The 26287-nt window shown below is 43.0% G+C and overlaps 1 protein-coding gene across 1 annotated transcript in view; it reads right to left on the bottom strand.

Annotated features, from left to right (window-relative positions):
• The window catches only part of gas2l1 (growth arrest-specific 2 like 1), a 99039-nt gene extending 88091 nt beyond the window's left edge, over nt 1–10948 (bottom strand). Inside the window, exon 1 of the mRNA XM_073065704.1 lies at nt 9680–10948. Coding sequence (XP_072921805.1) covers nt 9680–10291 — 612 coding nt within the window. The 5' untranslated portion in view covers nt 10292–10948. The remainder of the gene's footprint in view (nt 1–9679) is intronic.
• Between the last annotated feature and the right edge of the window lie 15339 nt (nt 10949–26287).

Here is a 26287-nt window from a genome sequence, read left to right as displayed (position 1 = left end):
CTCTCCTGAAACCATTGGTTTTCTTGCTGCTCCCTCAACAGTTTCAGTTTTTGTTTAGAAGTCTGAAAGTAAGTGCCAATATTTCCCCTCCTCCTCCTCCCAAATAGTTGGAAATCACCTTTGATGAAACAAGGTTTGTAAACAATCCTCAATCTAAATCTACCTACCATTTTAAGGATACCCCAGACAGAGCTAAGCAAGGATACTCATAACCAAAAATCACCCTCCTGTATCTATCGAAAGACACCACAGCACCACAAATGCGAAGAAATCTCCATAGGTTATAGACCAACTGGGTAAATCAAAGTTAACTAGCGAAATACTTGCATTCTAAAACAACAGAGCTAAAATAGTTTAAAAAGCAAACCGCTGGAGAGATTCAGGTCAGGCAGCATCAGTGGACGTGAAGGAATAGTCAATATTTCAGTTTGAGCTCTACAATCTACATGGACACCGCAGTCCTGATGCAGGGTATTTGCCCTCCCATCCTTAGTGATAGATGATGTGGACACTGGCCTGACTTCTCATTCCTCAATAATTCTTTAGTCTTGACAGATGTGTGACATTGCAGTCGGGTCTATCACATTCTCGACTGATCTCACCTAGCACTGGCACAAACCCAGATCGACCTTACCCAGGGTTTTCATGAGAAATTCAGATGTTTAAAAAGCTCAGAGCAACAGGGTGAACAGCTTCAAGTTCCTGGGCATGAACATCTCAGACGATCTATCCTGGGCCCGACATACTGATGCTACCACTAAGAAAGCATGCTACTGGCTCTACTTCATGAGGAGTTTGAGTAGATTTGGCATGTCACCAAAGACTCGCACAAATTTCTATGGACCTACAGTGGAGAGCATTTTGACTGGTTGGCTCACAGCCTGGTATGGAGCCTCCAAATGCACAGGATCACCAGAGCCTTCAGACAGTTGGAGCCTCAGCTAGTTCCATCATGGGCACAAACCTCCTCAGTTACAAGGCCACCTTCAGGAAAGTGACACCCATCATTAAAGACCCTCACCATCCAGTACATGCCCTCATCATATAACTACCCAGAGAGGAGGTTCAGGATCCTGAAGACTCACAGTCAACATTTGGAGAACAGCTTCTTCCCCTCTGCCAACATTCTGAACAGATCATAAACACCACCTCTCTACTTGTCTTTTTCACTATTTTTGTAATTTATATAATTTTTTTTTTAACTTTGCACTGTACTGCTGCTGCAAATCAACACATTTCATGACATTTGTCAGTGGTAGTAAATCTGATCCCAATTCTTCCTCAGTCAGCTCACCCTGCAGGATAACCTGGAGAGATTCACCTAGTCATTACGGTACACAGGAAGACAAGTCAGTCCATCATGAATGGATGGCCATTTACCTGAACCTGTTAAAACATTTTTTCCCCCCTCCAGGCACTTTCTGACCTGAGTAGAATTTCCAAACATTTTCTGCTATTATTTCAAGTTTCCCATATTCAACTTCAAAATCCAGTATTTTTGCGTCATTGCTTCAACAAGGCTATCTAACTGACCCCAGTCTGACACTGCGCTCCAAAGTACTACAATGGTTTTCCTCTTGAAAACAAGGTCAATTCTTTTAAAACGTACAATCATGTTTCTTCTATACTTTCAAGAAAAATCATTTAAAAATTTACTGCATTGGGTAAAAAGTTCTCATCTCACCATTTACTCTAATCAGACACTAAATAAATTTCCTTTGGCTATCAGCTCACATCAGTGCAACCAGCTTCTCTTCATTCAAAATTCTTTAAGAGAATTACTAGACTCTTCAAAATAGTCATCTTCTTGACTACAGTTATTCCAGCCTTAACACAGAAGCTGATTATCCTCAAAATCATTCTAACTGGCTGCATCTCCATCTGGAATTGAAATAAGATGCAGAGAGTTGGAAACTTAATCAGTTCCATCATGGGCACTAGCCTCTGTAGTATCCAGGGCATCTTCAAGGAGCGATGCCTCAAAAAGGCAGCATCCATCATTACCGACTCCTATCACCCAGGTCATGCCTTGTTCACATTGCTATCTTCAAGAAGGAGGTACAGAAGCCTGAAGGCATACATTCATCGATTCAGGAACAGCTTCTTCCCCTCTGCCATCTAATTTCTGAATGGACATTGAACTTTTGAACACTACCTCATTTAATCTAACACTACCTCTTGTAATTCATTTTTTCTATTATTATTTATTGCATTATACTGCTGCTACAAAGACTACAAATTTTACAATGTATGCTGGTGTTATGAAACCTGATTCTGATCATTCCAGTAAATTTCCTAATGCATTATGCTTATGCCAACTAGTGAAACTGTGTCACAGCAACAACCGTGCAACTATACTTCATCAGGAGTTTGAAGAGATTTGGCATGTCAACAAATACACTCAAAAACTTCTATAGAGTATTAGCCTACAAAGTACCCAGGGCATCTTTTGGGAGCAATATCTCAGAAAGGCAGCATCCATTATTAAGGACCTCCAGCACCCAGGGCATGCCCTTTTCTCACTGTTACCATCAGGTAGGAGGTACAGAAGCCTGAAGGCACACACTCAGTGATTCAGGAACAGCTTCTTTCCCTCTGCCATATGATCCCTAAATGGACATTGAACCAGTGAACACTAACTCACTTTTTTAATATATTATTTGTTTTTTGCATGATTTTTAAGCTATTCAATATGTGTATAACTGTAATTGACTTATTTATTACTCTTTTTTTCCCTCTTCTTCTATATTATGTATCGCATTGAACTGCTGCTGCTAAGTTAACAAATTTCATGACACATGCTGGTGAGAATAAACCCGATTCTGATAATGCATTTTCTTCACAATTTGGGCAGTCTTTCCCAGGTGCTGTGCCCCAAAAAGGACAAGAACAACTTTATACTTTCCACCAGTTATTGTGCAACTTGCATTTTGTCAAGAAAGGCACAAAACCACTGTCAATGCCAAGAGTTCTTACTGCTCAGCATTCAACACTTGCAGGCTGACTTCCCAGTTTAGCAACAATGCACTTCTGCTCTGCGATCCATAAACCACAGGATAAACAGGCAAACTAATAGATTGTTATCTTGGAATGCCAGTGGCTGTAGATACACATTCAAATAGATATGCCGTCCATCAGCAAAGGTGCAAATAGAATGAACAAATGACCTCCAAATTTGTGCCTATATAAATGTAAATTGCACTTCAACTGGTTTCTTAGGGATTTAAAACAAGTAGTTCTTCACAATCATATCACTGCTGGAAAATTTGCAATTGATTTGGCACCATTTTAGTCTATAAATCCACTTGATTGTGTATTAACTCAACACTTCTGTAATCATTAGCAAGTCAAGGATGCACAAACAGGGTTATAATTTGCATGGAGAATAGTCCCTGCAAAGGTAATCACATTTAAAATGTTACACAGGAAATTGAAGCATTTATTTCCTTGTTAGTCTATCATAAAAATGCGATAACAGAAAGTATCAAGTGGGTTAAACAAAACCAAAAAGGATGATGAATGGTTTAACGTATGTAAAAAAAAAACTGGCAGAGTTTCTTAGAGGATTTAACTGGGAGAAGAGATATGGAAGTCTTTGATAAAGTTTCATTAAGAGGTTAGTGTGCAAATTAAAACACTTGGGGTTTGAGAAAATATGCCAGCAGACTCCATGCAGGAGGCAATGGGGTAAAGAGATTGGACTTGTAGACCTCAGCCAGTTCAAATTCACAAACAACACTTCCTCTACAACCTTCATTAGCACAGGAGTGCCACAGTGATGTGTACTTAATCCCCTGCTCTACACCTTTATACTATGAATGTGTGGCTAACTACAGCCATCAACCATCAGGCTCTTGAACTACACTCATTCAAGGACTCTTACCTGACATTTCAAACTCGTTATTTATTTATCTGCATTTGCACAGTCCCTGAAATTTATAGACCCTGTTTACAGTTACTGTTCTATAGATTTGCTAAGTATGCCCGCAGAAAAAGAATCTCAGTGTTGTATGTGGTGACATACATGAACTCCAATAAATTTTACTTTGAACTTTGGATTATAAAATTATGAGGGGCAAAGATAGGGGGAAATAGAATCTTTTTTCCCCCAGGAAGGGGAATCTGGGTTAGAGAGCACAGTTTAAAGTGAGGCAACTTTAAAGGGGCACACAAAAGAGGCAATCATCTTGAATGAACTGTCAGAGGTGGTGCTGTAGATACAATTACAGCCTTTAAAATGTATTTTGATAGGAACTAAGATAGGAAAGGCAGAGGAGATACAGGCCTAATGGATGCAAATGAGATTAGTGTAGCTAGAGATCTCAGTCTGCTTTGATGCAGACCAATAAGGCCCATTTCATTGTTGCCTGACTATGATACCATGATTGGTGTTTGGGTCTCATCCATTTATTTTTCCAATGAGGAAATCAAATGAATTTCCAAGTTCACTGACGACATGAAACTGGGCACGGTCATGAAGACAATGCAAAGAGACTTCAAAATGAAAGCTTTAGGCAAGTTGAGCGGGAAAATACAAGATAGAGGAGGTCATGCGACTTTGGGTAAATGCAATGTTATTCACTTTGATAGGGAAAACAGAAAGTCATTGGTTCATACTGGCGGCAGAGTAGCATAGTAATTAGCAAAACGCTTTGGAGTACAGGTGACTCCAGTTCAATTCCCAACGCTGTCTGTAAGCAGTTTGTACGTTCTCCCTGTGTGTTTCCTCCGGATGCTCTGGCTTCCTCCCACAGTCCAAAGATGTTCCAGATGGGAGGCTAATCGGTCATTGTAAGATATCCTGTGATTAGGCTAGGGGAATTAAATCAGGGGGGTTGCTGGGTGGTGTGACTTGAAGAGGTGGAAGAGCCTATCCCATACTGTATCTCAATAAATGAATAAATTTCAGGGGTTCCCGACTGAGATTCACAGAACCCTCAGTTAATGGTAGGGGTCCATGGCATAAAAAAGGTTGGGAACCCCCGGCTTGAGTGAAGACAGATTGGGAAATGTTGAAGAACTAAAGGACTTGGGGATCCTTGTACGCTAGTCAAGGAAAGCGAACATACAGGTATAGTTAAGACGGAAGATCACTAGACTTATCCCTTGAATAGGAGGACTGATATAGGAGGAGTGATTAGGTTCCCTAGACCTGCATTCACTAGAGTTTAAAAAGAGTGAGAGGAAACCATATTGAAACAAAAAAATTCATACATGGCTCAACAGGCTGAATGTAGAGAGGATGATTACCAATATCTTGGGGAATTTAGAGTCAAGTTTCAATATCACAGTATAAGGTTGACACGAGGACAAATGTCTTCACTCAGTTACTGATGAGCCTGTGGAATTCTCTACTATATTTGCAGTGGACCTCAAGTTAGTAAATATATTTAAGAGTGAGATGAATATCCAGACACAAAAGGCATCAAGGAAGGCAGAATTATTTAATTGAAATAGAGGATAGGCTTTGATTGTATTGAATGGAGAAGCAGGCCTGAAAGATTTCAATGGGCAATTCCTACTCTTTGCCACATGCAGAGATGAGTCATTGCAAGACCTTAGAAGCAGAATTAGGCCATTTGGCCTGTCGAATCTACTCCACCATTTACTCATGGCAGCCTCAATCTCCTGCCTTCTCCCCATGTCCTTTCACAAGATCACAAGACAAAGGAGCAGAAGTAGGCCATTCAGCCCATTGAGTCTGCTCTGCCACTCCACCATGAGCTAAACTATTCTCCCATCTAGTTCCAATTTCCGGCTTTTTCCCCCATATCCCTTGATACCCTGACTAATTAGATACCCATCAATCTCCTCCTTAAACACCCTCAATGATTGGGCCTCCAAGGCTGTAAGTGGCAATGAATTCCACAAATCCACGACCCTCTGGCTAAAAATTTTTTTCCTCATCTCTGTTTTAAATGGGTACCCTCTAATTCTAAGACTGTGACCTCTTGTCCCTGGACTCACCCACCAAGGGAAACAGCCTTTCCACATCTACTCTGTCCAACCCTTTCAACATTCGAAATGTTTCTATGAGATCCCCTCTCATTCTTCTATACTCTAATGAATACAATCCAAGAGCCGACAAACGCTCCTCATATGTTAGTCCCTGCATTTCAGGAATCATCCTGGAATCATCGTGCCCTAACTAATCAAGAATCAACCTCTGCCTTGAATATGCCCAATGACTTGGCCTCCACTGCAGACTGTGGCAACAAATTGAAAAGATTCACCACTCTCTGGCTAAAGAAATTCCTCCTCATCTCCATTCTAAAAGGACACCCCTCTACCCTGAGGTCATATCCTCTGATCTTGGTCTCTCCCACCATAGGAAACATCCTCTCCACATCCACTCTATGGGGGCCTTTCTAAACTCGATAGGTTTCAATGAGGCCACCTCTCATTCTTGTGTTTAAGGGTCAACTAAGCAAACCTACAGGAGAGTAACTGTAACTTGCATATGTAAAATGTTATCACTGAAAAGCACGCATGATCTCCCACTCATTCAGAGTACAACACCTCAAAAACCCAAGTTCAAGGAGATAATTTTTACTGAATCCACTCACACACAATAAAATAGAAACATGCGCAGGTTCAACAGAAAGCAACATGTGCATTCAAAACTTGAGCAGGGCTTTATGCTTTGCAACTGTTTTAATTTAAAAATCTTTAATTTGTGAATTATGCTTCCAATATTTTTCCATAATTTTCATCAGGGTGTTACCCTGGCTTCAATCAATGAAACAATATAGGTGTTTGGAACAGACTGCTCCAACCCAGGCAATGGCTAATCAATTATCCTGGCGAGATCAGTGTCCAGATTCCCTGAACCAGCCATTCTTACTGGTCAATCATTACCAGTACCCTGGAATAAAGCAGTTGAGGCAGGAAATTACAAAACTACCAGAGTATTGTCCTGAAACCACGAGAACTCAGAAGAATGCTTTTATTATTCCCCTTTACTCTTTAAAGTCAATAATGGCCATCTAGCCAACTCCTACGAAGAGGTTTGCTCTTATAAAGCAATTATTATGCTCCCAAGTCATATTCAGCTGTACAAGCTAAGAGGATCCACATTTAGTGGCTACCTGAGTAGACAGCTCCTACTCAATGACTTGGCCTCCCCAGCCACCTGTGGCAATGAATTCCACACATTCACCACTCTCTGGCCTAAATAAATTCCTCTTCATCTCATTCTAACTCGCAGTAAAGTGGTAACTGAGTGTATGTTTGGGGTCCTCTGTTGCTGCAGCCCATCTGCTTCAAGGTTCAATGTGTTGTGCATTCCCAGATGCTCTTCTGCACTCCACTGTTATAACAAGTGGTTATTCGAGTTAATGTCACCTTCCTGTCAGCTTGAAGCTCTCTGGACATTCTCCTCTGACCTTGCTCATTAACCAGGCATTTTCACCCACAGGACTGTCACTCACTGAATTTTATTTTTGTTATTTTGCACCATTCTCTGCAAACTCTAGAGGCTCTTGTGCGTGAGAATCCCAGGAGATCAGCAGTTTCTGAGATACTCAAGCTACTCCGTCTGGCACCAACAATCATTCCACCGTCAAAGACACCTGGGTCACATTTCTTTCCCATTCTGATGTTTGGTCTGAACAACAACTGAAGCTCTTGACCATGTCTGCGTGCTTTTATGCATCGAGTTGCTGCCTCATGACAGGCTGATTAGACACTTGCATTAACCAGCAGGTGTACCTAATAAAGTGGCCACTGGCTGTAGATAGGACAATGGTGAAAAACTTTGGCAGAAGTGTCTATGACAAGAGCGTATCAGCTTACGGCAAGGGATTTGAGAATTTGCTTTCCACCCTAAGGGTGTCTGGAACCTGGAATGCATTGCACAAAGTGGTCTTGGAGGCAGGGATCATCTCGCAGCATGAAATGCAATGGCTTGGAAGGCTATGGGCCAAGTAAACATAGAAAACCTACAGGACAGTACAGGCCCTTCAGCCCATAATGCTGTGCCGAACCTGTATTTACTTTAGAAATTACCTAGGGTTACCCATAGCCCTCTATTTTTCTAAGCTCCATGTACCTGTCCAGGAGCCTCTTAAAAGACCCGATTGAATCTGCCTTCACCACCGTCGCCGGCAGCCCATTCCACGCACCCACCACTCTGTGTAAAAAAAACTTACCCCTGACATCTCCTCCGTACCTACTTCCAAGCATCTTAAAACTGTGTCCTCTCATGTTAGCCATTTCAGCCCTGGGGAAAAGCCTCCAACTATCCACACAATCAATGCCTCTCATCATCTTATATACCTCTATCAGGTCACCTCTCATCCCCCGTCGCTCCAAGGTGAAAAGGCCGAGTTCACTCAACCTACTCTCATAAGGCATGCTCCCCAATCCAGGCAACATCCTTGTAAATCTCCTCTGCACCCTTTCCATGGTTTACACATCCTTCCTGTAGTTAGGCGGCCGGAACTGAGCACAGTACTCCAAGTGGGGTCTGACCAAGGTTCTTCTCTTTCCAGTACTCTGGAACTGAAGAAAGGGGACTGGCATAGATGGGTTGTTAAAGGCAAGCGAGGGGGAGGCCATTCCTGTGCTTTAAGGTTCAATGACTGTTTAAAAAAAAGCTACTGGGTATGCACAGCTCCAATCACGCATCCTGACTGGAACGTAGAGGGACTTGGGCATCCTCATACAATGATTTTTTAAAAAGTGCTGGAACTACTCAGAGTAGAGAAATGAGAGTTGACGTTTCAGGTCACAATAAGTCAGAAGAACAAACTCAAAATGCTGAAGGAACTCAACAGATCAGGTAACATCTATGAAAAGGAATGAACAGTTGACGTTTCAGGCCTGGATGCATCACCAAGATTGGAAGTGAAGGAGAAAGAAACCAGAATAAGAAGATGGTAGGAGGGGAAGGAGTGCAAACTAGCAAGTGATTTGTGGAACTAGATGTGGGAGAAGGTAGGTGGGTAGGAGGGATGAAGTGAGAAGCTGGGAGGTGATAGGTGAAAGAGGTAAACAGCTGAAGGAAGAACCTGGACCATAGGAGAAAGATAATGAGGAGGGGACCCAGAGAGGCGATGGGCAGGTGAGAAGGGGTAGGAGGGGTGCCAGAATAGTAATGAAAAAGAGAAGCAGAGGGGGAGAAATTACCAGAAATCAATGTTCATGCCTTTGGGTTGGAGGCTACCCAGGCAGAATGAGATTTGCTCCCCCAACCTGAGTGTAGCCACAACAGGGGCAGTGGAGGACCCTGAACATTTGTCAGGAATCTCTTTAGACACTGCTAGGCTATTGGGCTCAGATTTTCAAAATCAAGACATTATCATCAAAATCACAGAAGCTAAATACAGGTTCCACTCTGAGCAAAACTATATACCAGTACAGAATGGAACCTGCACATCACTTACCAAACTTTACTCAAAGTGACCTTATCGGTAATATTTCCACTACTAACACTGTACACTGCTACCCATTGTCAGTAGAGCTCCCACAGATCGATCAGTATTGGGTTAATATGAACTAAAACTGAAGCACTTTCAGCGCGCTGTTAAAAGAGGCTGGCCCTACAGTGATGTGACAACGTGTAATTGTAAACAGGGAGCCACGAGGTGAACTGGGAATTATTGTACGGACGATAACACGGCAGTGCCCCGGGCAGTTGAGTTGCCTGTAGGTCTGCCTTGAAATGGGCAAATCTTACCATGGCGTCCAGATTTTTAAAGTCACACAGCCTCCTCTGGGCTCGGGGACGGAACGTCTCCTCGTCGAGCGGCTCTTCCAACGCGTCGCGGATCTCCTCGTCGATCTCCTCCTCCATCTGGATCAGCATCGGGGCCAACATGCCGAACTTGGACCCCCGCCTGGCCACCTCCAGCAGGCACAGCACGAAGTTCTTCTCGTTCTTGCGGAGGACCAGGTCGTTGGTCTCGAACATCAGCGCGTCCTGGATGCCCAGGTCATGACGGCACCAGTCAATGAAGTTGGACACGTTGTCCCTAGCGATGAAGGAGCCGGGCTGCACGTTCTTGGAGGCGAAAGTCACCCCGTTGCGGGGAACCTTCATCCTCTTGGCCACCTCCGGGCACTTGAGCTCAAACTCCAGGGCAGTCTGGTTGACGTTGTTGGCGTGTTGGCACAGGGCACATCCCGTCTCCAGTGTTTCCATGAAAGAGTCCACGTGTACGTCCAGATCGTACAGGGCGTTGAGCCACTCGGCCAAGTCCTCCTTCATAGCGTACAGATACTCCTCGCTGGATCTGAACGGGCGGATACTCTTACTGGCCGCCGACTGGATGTTCTTCTGTTCCGCCATATTCCTCAACTAGCCGCCGGCCCCTCCCCTTTTAACTCCTCCGCTCTCCTCGCTTTAAATTGCTGTGTCAACCCGGGCTCCAGGTGATTCGCTCTGGTTAATATCCCCCGCCCATGCAGAATGAGGGTTAGTTCCAGATTGGACGCCCAGATGAATTCCTGCGTCTCTCTCTGCCCGTTGACTATCGTTCTTGGTCTGTTGCCATTGCGCGCCGATCGTCTCCGCTGAAGTGCAGCGACCACTCTTCCGACTGCCGCGTCGGGCGGTTTCAGATGGAGCCCCGACCAGGGATGACTAGTTTCTTCTCAGATGACTTCCATCCCCCATCCGTGACTCCCTCCTCCCTCCGCATCGGAAGAGCCTCCCAGTAAACCAGACAGCGACCCACCTGGCCAGCGCAAAAACTCTTTACCGACTGCTCATCTCATCGGATAGGCAACCCGGCGTTTTCTCCGCTGCGCTCGTTCGCAGCCCTCACGCTCCCTGCGCGCTTCGGGTGGAAGTGGTACGTTTCCGGTTGCTCCATTATTTTCGGCAAGCCTTCTCTTCCAGCTCGGCCTCTGTTTATATCCTGACTACTTTTAACTCCATGGAAACCGACCACTTCCCCCCCCGACCTCCGCCCACATTCGCAGGGCTCTTATACGCCCAGCTGAGAGAGTGTGTGCAAAGTTAACAAATACCGACCAATCTGTCAAAGACGAGGTAAAAGAAATAGAGCCTCCCGTTAGAAACAGTTAAATTATGTGAATGCGTTTGTTTGTTACACGTAGATATTTTGGCCCTGAAATCTGCAGTGATGTAATTTACTGATCCTGTGTCAGGGATCTAGATTGGTTCGCAAATTATTTGCAAAAGTCCCATTACCTCACTGAACTGTTGGGAACAGTAACGCCACTGCAACGCCTGCCAATATTTTTAAGGGAGTTGCCTTAATTTGGTACCGTGAGGACTGGCTGTATGTCATAAGGTATAACACAAACGGCAGACATTTACTTTATGAAGATGGAAAATACAGATTTTAGCTCAAGGGAGCTTGCTGAGAATGGGGGGGGGGGGGAACAACAGTATTGGAAGGAGAAAGACAGACGGGGTTAGATACTCGCCTTCGGGCAATTATACAACATTATGACACTAAATAATGCAATATAACTAGATCGTACTGGGAAGACGGTGTCCATAGTGCACAGATGGCTAATAACAGATGGAGTATTAAGCAGAGGCTGGAGTCTGGGAATGCAGAGATGGCCTTTAAATTGACCGAGAACATGGGACAATTGCCACGAGATTATCCTGTCTGAACTAATGCAAATTACGATATAAAGGAAACTATCGTAAATATACAACATACATACTTGACATAAATATCTGATTATCGCTACATCACTAGACAAGTGTTAAATTTAGATCTAGGTGGGCGTCCCACTTCGTCCCGATTGTACTTCTAAATCGAAGCGGTGTTCATTACCCGCGACACCATGTCAGTATTGAAATCGGTGTATGAAAGAGAGTTAATGAATTATTAATTTGCTTTCCAAGGACTTCTCAGCAAAACTTCATTCTTTTGTCGGGATGGGTTAGGTGGGTTTTCAGATTCACTCATTTGCAAGGAGGGGTGGGAGTGGGGTCATAGTTTACAATTCCGGAGCTGTGCCGACGGAGGCGAAATATGCAGCGTAAACGCAGTGTCTGGATTACCGCTAGTTCACTGCGGAAGCACGCAGGACTGGGAGGTCCGCAGATTGTGTCGAGTTAGCAAACTTCAGGACGGTAGGGCGCCGCTTAGAGTGCTATGGCTACAGGGCCCTACGTATTCTGCAGGATGTTTGCTTAACTCCACCACCGGAAGGGATTTAAGATTTTATGGGAGGAATACATTGTGGATTAGATAGGAGAAAGATTGCGGTCTGAAACCATTTTAATCGCATAGAGGCAGGTCACGGCAACTGTTAAAGTGATTTAATCCAGTGTCATTTAATGTTCGTAAAGGGCGCACTGAATTGAGACTTTCAATAACAAAACTGCACAGAAATAAGGAACGAGTTTAAGCAGGGCTTTGGGTGCGCGATGCCTACTGGCTCCTTTTTAGGAAGAGCGCCGACTTGGGATCATTGCAATTCCGTGGGTTCTGAGGCAGCAATTGGAAATCGCTGTGGGAACAGCACACGCTTCCTCAGAAAGGGGCAGGAAGTACCCGACGGGCCGGCGGGATGGTCCGATCAGGGGCTTTGTGTGCGGCCAGGTGCATGGACTGTCCATTCCCAATGCTCCTTCCCACCTTTGAATGCTAATGGCCCAGGGCTGGGGTTGTTAAATTTCTTGAAGAGTATCCTTGATTATTTGGAGAGCCAAGTGTTGGTGTACTCTGACCGTCCCTCCTTAAGAACAAGTAGTGCATCATATATTAATTAACGTAGTCTAAGTCAGTACAGGATACTGGTTACAGCAGCTGTAAGTTCCACAGGTGTCGTAGAAAGGTCAGTAACATCATGAAGGATCCCAGCCGCTCTGCTCATGGTCCCACTCCGTCAGAGAAGAGGCTACGCGTAGCATCCACGCCAGGACCACCAGACTCAAAAACAGTTACTTTCCCCAAGCAGTAAGGGTGATCAATACGTCCACCCACTAACCTACTCCCCCACACTCGCCGCCACCACTACGGTATAATTCCCTGCCGGAGTCACCCTTATGTACAGATACAACATTGATAGGCCTTATTTTCAACAATGATATGAGACAGCCTACAGAGAAGTCAACACCCTTCTACAGAGTGCCAAGAAAACAACGCCCACCTCAATGTAAAAAAAAAATGGAGTAGAAGGCGGATTACAGGAGGAATGGAGACAGGCTAGCCCCTATTGACATCAATGGGACTGTAGTTGAGAGGGTGAGCAGCGTCAAGTTCCTCGGTGTACAAATCACTGAGGATCTCACCTGGACTGTACGTACCGGCTGTGTGGTGGGGGAAAAAAGCACAGCAGCGCTCCTTTCACCTCAGACGGTCAAAGAACTCCGGCATGAGTCCCCAAATCCCCAGGGCTTTCTACAGGGGCACCATCAAGAGCATCCTGATTGGCTGTACTGCCCTCAATCTCAGGGCACTGCAGAGAGTGGTGCAGACAGCAGAGCGAATCCGTGGATTGGAATTTCCCACTCTTCAGGACATTTACAGCAGCAGGTGCGCAAAAAGGGCCTGGAGGAGCATCAGGGACTCCAGCCACCCCGACCACAAACTGTTTTCAGCTGCTATCGTCTGGCAAACGGTACCACAGCATTAAGGCCAGAACCAACAGGCGCCGGGAGAGCTTCTTTCATCAGGCCATCAGATTTATCAATACACACTGATCTGATTGCATAACTGACTGTACATACATGTACATTTAACAATTATGTATACAACCTTAGTGTGTGGGCAATATCCTCCCACATTTCCCGTCCTTATTGCTTGTAATGCAACGGAGACGCAATATAAAGATTTTTTATGTTTCAAAATGGATGTAAAAAATAAAATTCTAATTCTAACTCTAATTTCACTCTTGTATCTAGTGTCACTTTATGTACATATAATTTATGTATATTTTTTTAATCATTGTGTTCCTTATCTTACCGTGTTTTTATATGCTGCATTGGAACAATTATTTCCTTCTCCTTTACACTTGTGTACATTAAGCTGTCTTGGAATCTTGTACAGCAGCTAGTATTCAGTTTGCATCGAATCAGGTTTCACTGCAAAAGGGCATGAGCTGCGATCAACAGTGCCATCTGGTGTTCATTTGGTGTTATGCACAGAGAAGCTGTTGGATGTAAAAGCATTTTCTATGTATTTCGGCAGCTAAAGACTGATCGATGTTCTTCTATTCAGATCTTCGATTTTTTTTCTTAACACACTCATTTTGGCGTTTCCTTTTGTAACACGATACTGAAGAATGACCACAGTAAATATTTTTTATTAATTTAAAACAGTATTTCTTACTTTCAGGATCACTTATGATGTTGGCTGCATTGTAGGGCCAAAAGAGACATAGCAGGCAGACAGTTATTCATTAATAGTCATTTATTGATGAAACAACGATATTTGCAAGGTAATGATGGTAGTGTGGAGGTTAAATTACCAGATTAATAATCTGGAAATTTGGACAAATAATAATTGGGTTGAGTTCAAATCCCAACGCTACCAGTGTGGAATTAAAAGCCAGTTAATATTCTTTAATTCTGGGGGAAATGTCAACCAGCCCACGTGAAAGTACCTCAATTGTAATGAAATCCCAGTTGGTTCACCAATGTCCTTGAAAGGAAGGAATCATCCATCCTTACCTGGCATAGCATGTGACTTGTAGTGGTTGACTTTAAGAAGCCTTTAGAGGCGGCCCAGCATCTAGTATCTGTTGCAGGTACACTACATCAAAATGCTTATCAGAGATAGAACACAACTGGACAGAGCGCCCATTGTCCAACTAGCCATCGAATATGGCTGAGGTAAAGTCACTCTCAGCTGAGCCAACCCTGCAAAGCCCTCCTTTGCAAATATCTGGGGATTGCTATCTAAATTGGGAGAGTGATCCCACAGCTGGTATGGTAATTTCAATGTAGAATTGCTAAGATTGTTGAGAGATTAAAAGATAGATTTGTGTAAATGGTCCTTGTAGACTGGATAGGCTAAAGGGCTTGTTTCTATGCTGTAGTTCCCTATGACTGTGACTAAGCATGCACGGTTCTGACGTAGTGGTATTTACAAGATTATACCTTGCAGTCAACACACCAGACAGCTTCATTACATTGCCTGTGTATGTCTTCCATCTTTGGCAGGATAGACCCATTAGAGTTGGTGGTGTAGTGGCTTATAGACAAGAGATACTTGTCCTTGGGTTTCTCAATATTATAGGTCTTATGGCATCAGGTTGAACTTTGGCAAGGAAACTTAACCTTGGTTGCAAGCTATAGTCCTCCATCTGCTGATGAATTAGTTCTCATCTATATAAAAAAAAAGCAGAATTACTGAAAGTACCAAGTGCATAAAATGGCTTGGTAGTGCCATCACCGACCTTGCTGAGACTTGAACACTGGATCTGTGCAAATGACCAATATGAAGGGTAAATCTACTTGACCTTATCCTTCCTAAGCCAGTGCATCTGACAATTATAGAAGTGCTCACAGCAAACTTCTTGTGGAAACAATCTCCCATCAAAGAATGGAGACCCCCCCCCCCCCCCCCCGAGTCCTCATCTTGGTGATTGCAGAGACTCATCTGGACCAACCACATCAATATTGTGCTTAAAAGAACAGAAGTTTGGGATCACCTTGATCAGCGACTCGCTGCTTCTCCTCTGAGTGACAAATCAGAAGCTATGGGGGGGGGGGGGGGGCTGGAAATCAGGTTTATAGGACTGAAAATATATGAGGTCCTACCACCATAAGAAAGTATAGGGAGGTATATTTAACATTTATTTAAGTAATAGGGTAATTATGGGGACACAAAATGGCATTGTTAGGAAAGGTGAGGGAAAATCCATTGCATTTTTATGAACCATCAGGACTTGAGTGTAGCTAGGGATGAGTGACAATCTGTACACCAGTTCAGAGGAGCTGGGTAATGTTATAAAGAATTATTATTGAGGGGGCTATTGTAGATGGAGAATTTAGAAACAGGATAAATTTCACTCTATTATAAGATCAGATGTGGCAATGTTGGTGATTACACAGTGTTTGGTTTCATTTGCAATCCACTAAATGTTGTGATTGAACATATTCACAAGTGGCGAGACCTAGGTGACGTTCTACACGGGATGATATACATGCTACATAGTAATCAGGCAGAACCACCTCCTTGCAAAATGAAACGTCCTCACTTCATTGCAAGAATCCCTGTTCTGTGATCACTCATATGAGGGAAGGAGTATCTGAGACAGCTCTGAGCACCTCAGGTTTTAACAACAAGAGCATGTGGCAAATGAAGTCCCAACAACTTAGCTCAAGGTCGCCTGCTCAACCTGTTGCAGAATCTATAGATCCTTCTTGGGACTCTTTGATCACCCCAGATCTGACAATATATAGTACATGAATGATATATGTGAGGGTACTGAAAGTAATTCGGATTTGTCAAAACAAAACCATATGGGATTGAGTCATGAGGAGGGTGCAAAGACACTGTGTGGTAATTTAGAGATGTTGTGAGTAAGGAAATGTAACGTCCTTACTGACTCATGGCAGATGCAGTATAATGTGAATAAATGTGAAGCTTTCCACTTCAGCAAGCAATAAACAGAAAGGCAAAGTATTATTTAAATGGTGATAGCTTGGGAAACAAGAGAAAATCTGCAGACACTAGAAACCCAAGCAACAAACACAAAGTGCTGGAGGAACTCAGCAAGCCAGGCAGCATCCATGGAAAAAAAGTACAGTCGACATTTCAGGCTGAGGCCCTTCGGCAGGACTGGAAGAAAAAATTCACCAATCAACTTTCCAGCTCTTTACTTTATCCCTCCCCTCTCGGTTTCACCTATCACCTTGAGTCTCTCTCTCCCTCCCCTCCCCCACCCTTGAAATCTACTCATTTTACTTTCTCCAGTCCTGCTGAAGTCAGCCTGAAACGTCGACTGTACTTTTTTTTTCCATTGATGCTGTCTGGCCTGCTGAGTTCCTCCAGCATTTTGTGTGTATAGCTTGGGAAATGTTGATGTGCAGTGGGTCTGGGGGCATCTTTGTATTCCTGTCCAAGAAAGCAAACATGCAGATATAGCAAACAGTTAAGGCGGCACATGATAGCGTGGCTTTTATTGCGAGTTGGATTGAATATTGGGGCAAAAATGTCATTATAATTATTAAGGCCTTGGTGCGACCATATCTGAAGCATTGTTGCTCCTTGAGTTATATAGCATGGAAACAGAGCTCTCAGCCCACCAAATCCATGCCAAGCATCAAGCACCAGTTTAGCCTACGTAGTTACATTCTATTCTGATGTTTGCATTAAATCTTCCAGAAAACCTCATTCACCTACACATTGGGAGGGACTTACAGAGGCTAATTAACCTACCGACTTGGGATGTGAGAGAAAATAAAGCACTAAGAAATCTCATGTGGAGGAAACCCATGGCAGATGTGTGCCCCAGAGGTCAGGCTGAAATTCACTGGAGATGTATGGCATGAGCTCTGGTTGCTGCACCACTCTGTTGCTCCCTTATCTCCTAATGAACATAGGATACATTTTCCATAAGGGAGAGCAATGAAGGTGTGCCAGCCTGATTCCTGGAACAGCAAAACTGTCCTATAAAAAGAGCTTGGATCAAATAGGTTTCTATTTATTGGAGTTTTGGAAGAACAAGAGATCTTGTTGACAGAGATCAACAATAACATGTTTCTGACAGCTGGGCTTGTGGGCAGTGGTGGTATCCAGAACTCTGGGTCACAGAATCAACCTATGTGATAATATATTTAGGACTGAGAAATTCCTTTCCCAATTGGTGAATCAAGGGGATTCTCCATTACAGAGGCATATGACAGATACATTTCTCAACACAAAGGGCATTAGGTAGCATGGAAGTGGGGTCAGAACAGGGGTATTGTAATGGGGTTTCAGCCATGCTCATATTAAATGGTAGAGCAAGCTTGAAGGGCTCAATGACTTGAGAGATTGCCTTGTAGAATTTCAGTCAGTGTGTGCTGTATTCCTCAGCAATCCTTACCCTTTAAAGTGAAAGCACCAACCAAGAAACAACCACTTGAACAAATACATTAGAAGTACAGTGTAATTGGTTTCATTATAGAGGCAGACACACAGAGAGACAGGTTTGTAATAAATAGCTGACAAAAATATTAGCAATGGTCAAGATAATTAAATACGGACGTCCAATACTTCGGTGTTAAGATGGTAACCCATATAGGCAGGGAAAAGGGGGTTCATTAAATTGTTTCTTTTATCCATTTGATTTATTGAAAGTTTTTTTAAAAAATTGTAGATAATGTGAGATGATAGGTTAAGTTGCTATTGATGCCACTTGTTGATCATTAACTGAATATAAGAAATGATTTGCTAACTCAGCTTAGGCTCTTGGCAGGAAGCCTGCAAGGGCTTCAGTTTCTAGCTTTGACAGGAAGAAATTAAGTATATCAGCAGCAAAAGGACTGTATGTTTTAAAGGTAATTGTCATAACAGTCAGTTAAAAGTGGATTGGAGTATAGGGGGAAATTGTTTTAAGACAATACAGTGATGCAAGTCTGGCATAACAATTTATATCATAAGACCATAAGATAAAGAAGCAGAAGTCGGCCATTCGGCCCATTGAGTCTGCTCCGCCATTCCATCATGAGCTGATCCAATCTCCCCTTTAGTCCCATTCCCCCGCCTTCTCACCATAACTTTTGATGCCCTGACTACTCAGATACCTATCAATCTCTGCCTAAATACACCCAATGACTTGGCCTCCACTGCCGCCCGTGGCAACAAATTCCATAGATTCACCACCCTCTGGCTAAAAAATTTTTTTTCGCATCTCTGTTCTGAATGGGGGCCCTTCAATCCTCAAGTCATACCCTCTCGTACTAGACTCCCCCACCATGGGAAATAACTTTGCCACATCCACTCTGTTCATGCCTTTCAACATTCAAAATGTTTCTATGAGGTTCTCCCCTCATTCTTCTAAACTACAAGGAGTACAGTCCAAGAGTGGGAAAACGTTCCTCATATGTTAAACCTCTCATTCCCAGAATCATTCTAGTGAATCTTCTCTGAACCCTCTCCAATGTCAGCACATCCTTTCTTAAATGAGGAGCCCAAAACTGCACACAGTATTCCAAGTGAGGTCTTACCAGTGCCTTATAGAGCCTCAACATCACATCCCTGCTCCTATACTCTATTCCTCTAGAAATGAATGCCAACATTGCATTCGCCTTCTTCACCACCAACTCAACCTGGAGGTTAACTTTAAGGGTATCCTGCATGAGGACGCCCAAGTCCCGTTGCATCTCAGAACTTTGAATTTTTCTCCTCATTTAAATAATAGTCTGCCCGTTTATTTCTTCTACCAAAGTGCATGACCGTACACTTTCCGGCATTGTAATTCATTTGCCACTTCTTTGCCCATTCCCCCAATCTATCCAAGTCTCTCTGCAGACTGTTTCCTCAGCACTACTGGCCCCTCCACCTGTCTTTGTATCATCAGCAAACTTAGCCACAAAGCCATCTATTCCAGTATCCAAATCGTTGATATACAACGTAAAAAGTGGCTCCAACATGGACCCCTGTGAAACACCACTGGTAACCGGCAGCCAACCAAAATGGGATCCCTTTATTCCCACTCTCTGTTTCCTGCCAATCAACGAATGCTCTATCCACGTATGTAACTTTCCCGTAATTCCATGGGCTCTTATCTTGTTTAGCAGCCTCATGTGCGGCACCTTGTCAAAGGCCTTCTGAAAATCCAAATACACAACATCCACTGCATCTCCCTCATCTAGCCTACTTGTAATTTCTTCAAAAAATTGCACTAGGTTTGTCAGGCAGGATTTTCCTTTTAGGAAACCATGCTGAGTTCTGCCTATCTTGTCATATGCCTCCAGGTGCTCCGTAACCTCATCCATGACAATTGACTCCAACAACTTCCCAACCACTGATGTCAAGCTAACAGGTCTATATTTTCCTTTTTGCTTCCTTGCCCCCTTCTTAAATAGCAGAGTGACATTTGCAATCTTCCAGTCCTCCGGAACCAGGCCAGAATCTATCGACTTTTGAAACATCATTGCTAATGCCTCCAGTCTCCGCTGCTACTTCCTTCAGAACACGAGGGTGCATTCAATCTGGTCCAGGAGATTTATCTACCCTTAGACTATTCAGCTTCCTGAGTACTTTCTCTGTCGTGATTGTGACTGTGCATATTTCTCTTCCCTGACACCCTTGAATGTCCAGTATAGTGCTGATGTCTTCCTCAATGAAGACTGATGCAAAAGTTCCTCCGCCATCTCCTTATCTCCCATTACAATTTCTCCAGCATCATTTTCTATCGGTCCTATATCTACTCTCACCTGTCTTTTACTCTTTATCTTTGAAAAAGCTTTTAGTATCCTCTTTGATATTATTTGCTAGCTTCCTTTCATAGTTCATCTTTTCCCTCTTAATGACCTTCTTAGTTTCCTTTTGTAAGTTTTTAAAAACTTCCAAATCCTCTGTCTTCCCACTAATTTTTGCTTCCTTGTATGCCCTCTGCTTTGCTTTTACTTTGGCTTTGACTTCTCACCAGCCACAGTTGCATCCTTTTTCCATTTGAAAATTTCTTCTTCTTTGGAACATATCTGTCTTGCACCTTCCTCACTTCTCGCATAAACTCCAGCCACTGCTGGTCTGCCATCCTTCCCGCTAGTGTCCCTTTCTAGTCAACCATGGCCAGTTCCTCTCTCATGCCACTGCAATTTCCTTTACTCCACTGAAATACCGACACATTGGAGTTCGGCTTCTCTTTCTCAAATTTCATAGTAAACTCTGTCATGTTATGATCACTGCTTCCAAAGGGTTCCATCTCTCTAATCACCTCACAATACCCAATCCAGTACAGCTGATCCCCTAGTGGGCTCAACAACAAGCTGTTCTAAAAAGCCATCTCGTAGACATTCTACAGGTCCTTTTACCCCTGTGATTTCTTAGCTCAACCCATAAAGATTCTGTACCTTCCGATCCTATGTCAACTTTAGATCTGTTTTCACTAAGACACAAGCAATCTCCCAGATGTATGGATGGGCCAAGGACATAGGGTAACAGAGGAAATGAAACAGATTGACATTTGGAAGGAAACGGTGATGAGAAGACTGATGGGACTGAAGGCTGACAAATCCCCAGGTCCGGATGGTCTGCATCCTAGGGTACTAAAGGAGGTGGCCCTGGAAATTGCGGATGCATTGGTAATCATTTTCCAATGTTCCTTAGATTCAGGATCAGTTCCTGAGGATTGGAGAATGGCTAATGTTATCCCACTTTTTAAGAAAGGAGGGAGGGAGAAAACAGAGAACTATCGACCTGTCAGCCTGACATCGGTGGTGGGAAAGATGCTAGAGTCCATTATGAAATAGTGGCATATCTAGATAGCAGTGATAGGATTGGGCCGAGCCAGCATGGATTTACCAAGGGTAAATCATACTTGACTAATCTGTTGGAGTTTTTCGAGGATGTAACCAGGAAGTTAGACGGGGGAGATCCAGTGGATGTAGTGTACCTCGATTTTCAGAAGGCATTTGATAAGGTCCCACATAGGAGATTGGTGGGTAAAATCAAAGCTCAGGGCATCGGGGGGGGGGGGGGGGGAGAAGGCATTGACATGGATAGAAAACTGGTTGGCAGATAGAAAGCAAAGGGTAGCGGTGAATGGGTGTTTCTCGGAATGGCAGGTGGTGACTAGTGGGGTGCCACAGGGCTCGGTATTGGGACCACAGCTGTTTACCATTTACGTTAACGATTTGGATGAAGGCATAGAAAATAACATCAGCAAATTTGCTGATGATACTAAGCTGGGTGGTAGTGTGACGTGATGAGGATGTTAGGAGAATTCAGGGTGACTTGGATAGGCTGAGTGAGTGGGCAGATACTTGGCAGATGGCGTTTAATGTGAATAAGTGTGAGGTTATCCACTTTGGGAGTAAGAACAGGAAGGCAGATTATTATCTGAACGGTGTAGAGTTGGGTAAGGGAGAAATACAAAGAGATCTCAGAGTCCTTGTTCATCAGTCACTGAACGTGAATGAGCAAGTGCAGCAGGCAGTGAAGAAGGCTAATAGACTGTTGGCCTTTATTACAAAGGGAATTGAGTACAAGAGCAAGGAAATCCTCTTGCATTTGTACAGAGCCCTGGTGAGACCACACCTGGAGTATTGTGTACAGTTTTGGTCTCCAGGGTTAAGGAAGGACATCCTGGCTGTAGAGGAACTGCAGCGTAGATTCACAAGGTTAATTCCTGGGATGTCTGGACTGTCTTACGCAGAGAGGTTAGAGAGACTGGGCTTGTACACGCTGGAATCAAGGAGATTGAGAGGGGATCTGGTTGAAACATATAAGATTATTAAGGGATTGGACAAGATAGAGGCAGGAAATATGTTCCGGATGCTGGGCGAGTCCAGTACCAGGGGGCATGGTTTGAGAATAAGGGGTAGGTCATTTAGGATAGAGTTAAGGAAAAACTTCCTCTCACAGAGAGTTGTGGGGGTCTGGAATGCACTGCCTCGGAAGGTAGTGGAGGCCAATTCTCTGGATGCTTTCAAGAAGGAACTAGATAGGTATCTTATGGATAGGGGAATCAAGGGATATGGGGACAAGGCAGAAACCGGGTATTGATAGGAATTGATCAGCCATGATCTTAAAATGATGGTGCAGGCTCGAAGGGCCGAATGGTCTACTTCTGCACCTATTGTCTATAACTTTCTAATGATTTAATATCATTTCTTACCATTAAAGGCACATCACCCCCTCTACATACCTGCCTATCCTTCCGATATACTGCGCATCCTTGGATGTTCAGCTCCCAGAGACATGTATCCTTTAGCCACGTCTCAGTGATGGCCACAATATCATACCTACCAATCTAACTGTACAAGAGGATCATCCACCTTATTCCTTATGCTGCGTGTATTTAAGTATAACACCTTAAGTCCAGTATGTGGTACTTTTTGCATTGATTGCACTGCAACTCATCCCAATAGCTGCAAATTTGCCCCATCACCTGCCTGTCCTTGACATCCTTACTGCTCACTACCTTAGATCTATTTCTGTTTTCCCTCTCCTCCGCTCCATCATTCTGGTTCCCATCCCCCTGCCAAATTAGTTTAAACCCTCCCTAACAGCTCTATTAAACCCTCCCACCAGGATATTGGTCGGCCTAGGATTTAAGTGTAACCTGTCCTTTTGTGTACAGGTCACACCTGCCCCAAAAGAGGTCCCAATAATCCAGAAACTTGAATCCCTGCCCCCTGCTCCAATCCCTCAGCCACTCATCCTCCACCTCATTCCATTCCTACTCTCACTGTTGCATGGCACAGGCAGTAATCCTGAGATTACTACCTTTGCCATCCTTCTTCTCAACTGCCTTCCTAACTCCCTATATTCTCCTTTCAAGACCTCTTTCCTTTTCCTACCTATGTCATTGGTGCCTATATGTACCATGACCTCTGGCTCCTCACCCTCCCATTTCAGGATATCTTGAACGTGATCAGAAACATCCTGGACCCTGGCACCAGGGAGGCAAATTGCCATCCGGGTCTCCTGACTGCGTCCACAGAATCGCCTGTCTGACCCCCTAACTATCGAGTCCATTACTACTGCCTTCCTCTTCCTTTCCCTACCCTTCTGAGTTACAGGGCTGGGCTCTGTGCCAGAGGCACGGTCACTGTTGCTTCCCCCAGGTAGGCTGTCCCCAATAGTACTCAAACAGGAGTACTTATTGTCAAGGGGTACAGCCACTGGGGTACTCTCTAGTACCTGACTCTTCCCCTTCCCCCTCCTAACCGTGACTCACCTGTCTGCTCACCTGCCTGTAACTCCTATCAACTCCTCACTCTCCCTGACCAGACGAAGGTAATCGAGCTGCAGCTCCAGTTCCCTAACATGGCGGCGCACCTGGCGCAGATGTGGACGACCAGGGCGCTAGAAGACTCCAGGACCTCCCACATCTGACAGAGAACAACAAGCTGCCCTCACACTCATACTTCTCCTTTCCCCAAATAACAGGAAAACTGTATTCAGTCTCACCAAACATGCTTGGCTGATCACTTCTCAGAGTAAAGATGCCAACAACTAGTATGTGGCACAAAACACATGTAATGTTGGTAGAAAATGAATAGCTTGTTTCCTCCCTATAAAAATAAGGTGTTCAGAATAACTGATGCTTCTAGTTCTGAGCAGGCATCTGGGTGAGTTTTAAATTTATAACTAAATATTTCAGGTTAGTCCAGACACCTCCTCTTTTCCTATCATTGCAAACCTTTTGTTTTCTAGATGAACTATGTACCGGTAGTTGCCAACACTAGCTATTCATAGAACACTTTTGAAAGGCACATTTGAACTGTGCACCTCCTCTGAAGTTGTGTTAACATTTTCCATTTGGTGTTTGGATGTACTTAGGGTCTAACAGCTTATCCTGCGGAGAACTTAATATGATCAGCAGCCTTCCATTGAATATAACGGCTGCAAACATTCATCTTCTATGCAAGTTCAACATAGGCTTCAATACCTCAATCTTTTTATAAATTTATCGGCTCCTCTCTTTTAAATACCTTTTATCCAGCTTCCAGATTACTCTTGAGAAAATTCATCACCACACTGATGTACCTGTTTCATAGATTACTCCCTATGATGCCCCTTGTGCCACCAGTGGAAGCATGTCAACAATTAAACTGTCACACTATCAAAGGGAATTATATTCTCTAGTAGTAAGATCACCCCATCATCGTCTAAACTCCAAACAGCTTAAGTCTAATTTTTAAATATTCTTTATAGGACAACTCTCTCATCACAGGAGTTAGCTGAATGGAGCTCTTAAAGACTGCTGATATATCCTCTTTTGAGGTCATTTAACAAATGCATTCAGCAAAAAAGAAATCCAATTCTTAACTTTATAAAGAAAATTTGTAAAACTATTACTTTGCTAAATAAGCATCTCATTGTTTCCATTAATTTATTTATGTAATTCAAATGGGCATTGTTATGGGGAATTTGATGTTCTTAGAAATTCAAAGTTAAGTCAATTAAAAAAGTCAAATGGAATTTTATGAAAACTCCAGCTCTAAAATGTGAAACTATCTCGAGAAGCTGTATTTTTTTTAAGTTGCCAATTCTATAAAGTCAACTTACCTCAAAACAATATTCCAGTTTCTATAGAAAATACTAATGACAAATTTTAGACATTGTCATTGTTATTAACTTAAACCAATGTTCCTTGAACACAAGTTAATAAATTAAAGCTGGTTTTATACAGTTGGTCTATTGTAACTTTCATTAAGTGCAAAGTGAAATACCTGAATTACTATCTTACACTTAATTTACTTTAATTTTTAAAAATTCAACTAATACATTCAGTAACTAGTATTTTGAAACCTAACTTGCTCACTACAATCTTCGAACCAGATTTCTACTCCAGTCTCAAAATTAGGTTGACCTCTAATTATCCTCTGACTGATAAAGCACCTAATTCAAGAACAGTTATGGCTAAGTGACAACGGCTAGTGATGTCACTGATAAAAGATCTATTATACTTACTGGACTGGCTGGGAAGAGTGTGGAGACAAAAAGAATTAAAGGTTAGTATTTACAGCATTTTGGGACAAAAGTCTCAAGACTCAGAACATGTTTGTGTAACTGTATTACACTAAATTGGGACAATTATGTTGATTTTTCAAAATTACATGCTGAGAGTATCCAGCTCTAGTCTAGTGCAAAATAGTAACTTCCACAGAAAATACTGGAATGTATGAAAATGTGACTTAATCTTATCAAATTTAAAATAAATTCCCTATGCAGTACAGTATTTTTGAATAAGCAAATGATCTTATGCATATTATAATCTCACTTAAGTCATAAACATGGACAATGAGGAAGAAATAAATTCTTGGTATAAAAGAAAAGTAACTTATATCAAAAGCAAGTTACTTTAATTCATTAACGAGAAAATCTGCAGATGCTGGAAATTCCAGCATACACACAAAATGCCGAATGAACTCAGCAGGCCAGGCAGCATCAATGGCAAAAAGTTCAGGAATATGTACTTTTGAAATGTCCACACCAATACTCAAGTCAAACTTTGACTGAACCTTCTTTCCTATAGATGCTGCCTAGCCTGCTGAGTTCCTCCAGCATTTCATGTATGTTGATTGTTTTAATTAATTTATTTTTGCCCATTTTCCATGTAGCTCTGGCTTGTAAAATAAAATCAGAGACAAATATATTAAGTTGATAAAAGATTATTCTGGAGATGTTAGTTTGGGGGGAATATATAGGTAGGTGCACAAATCCATATTATTATACTGGCATTT

This window comes from Hemitrygon akajei, chromosome 14, assembly GCF_048418815.1.
Source record: "Hemitrygon akajei chromosome 14, sHemAka1.3, whole genome shotgun sequence".
Taxonomy (NCBI): Eukaryota; Metazoa; Chordata; class Chondrichthyes; order Myliobatiformes; family Dasyatidae; genus Hemitrygon; species Hemitrygon akajei.
The sequence above is the reverse complement of the archived record's forward strand: the minus strand, read 5'-3'. Positions and strand labels throughout refer to the sequence as shown.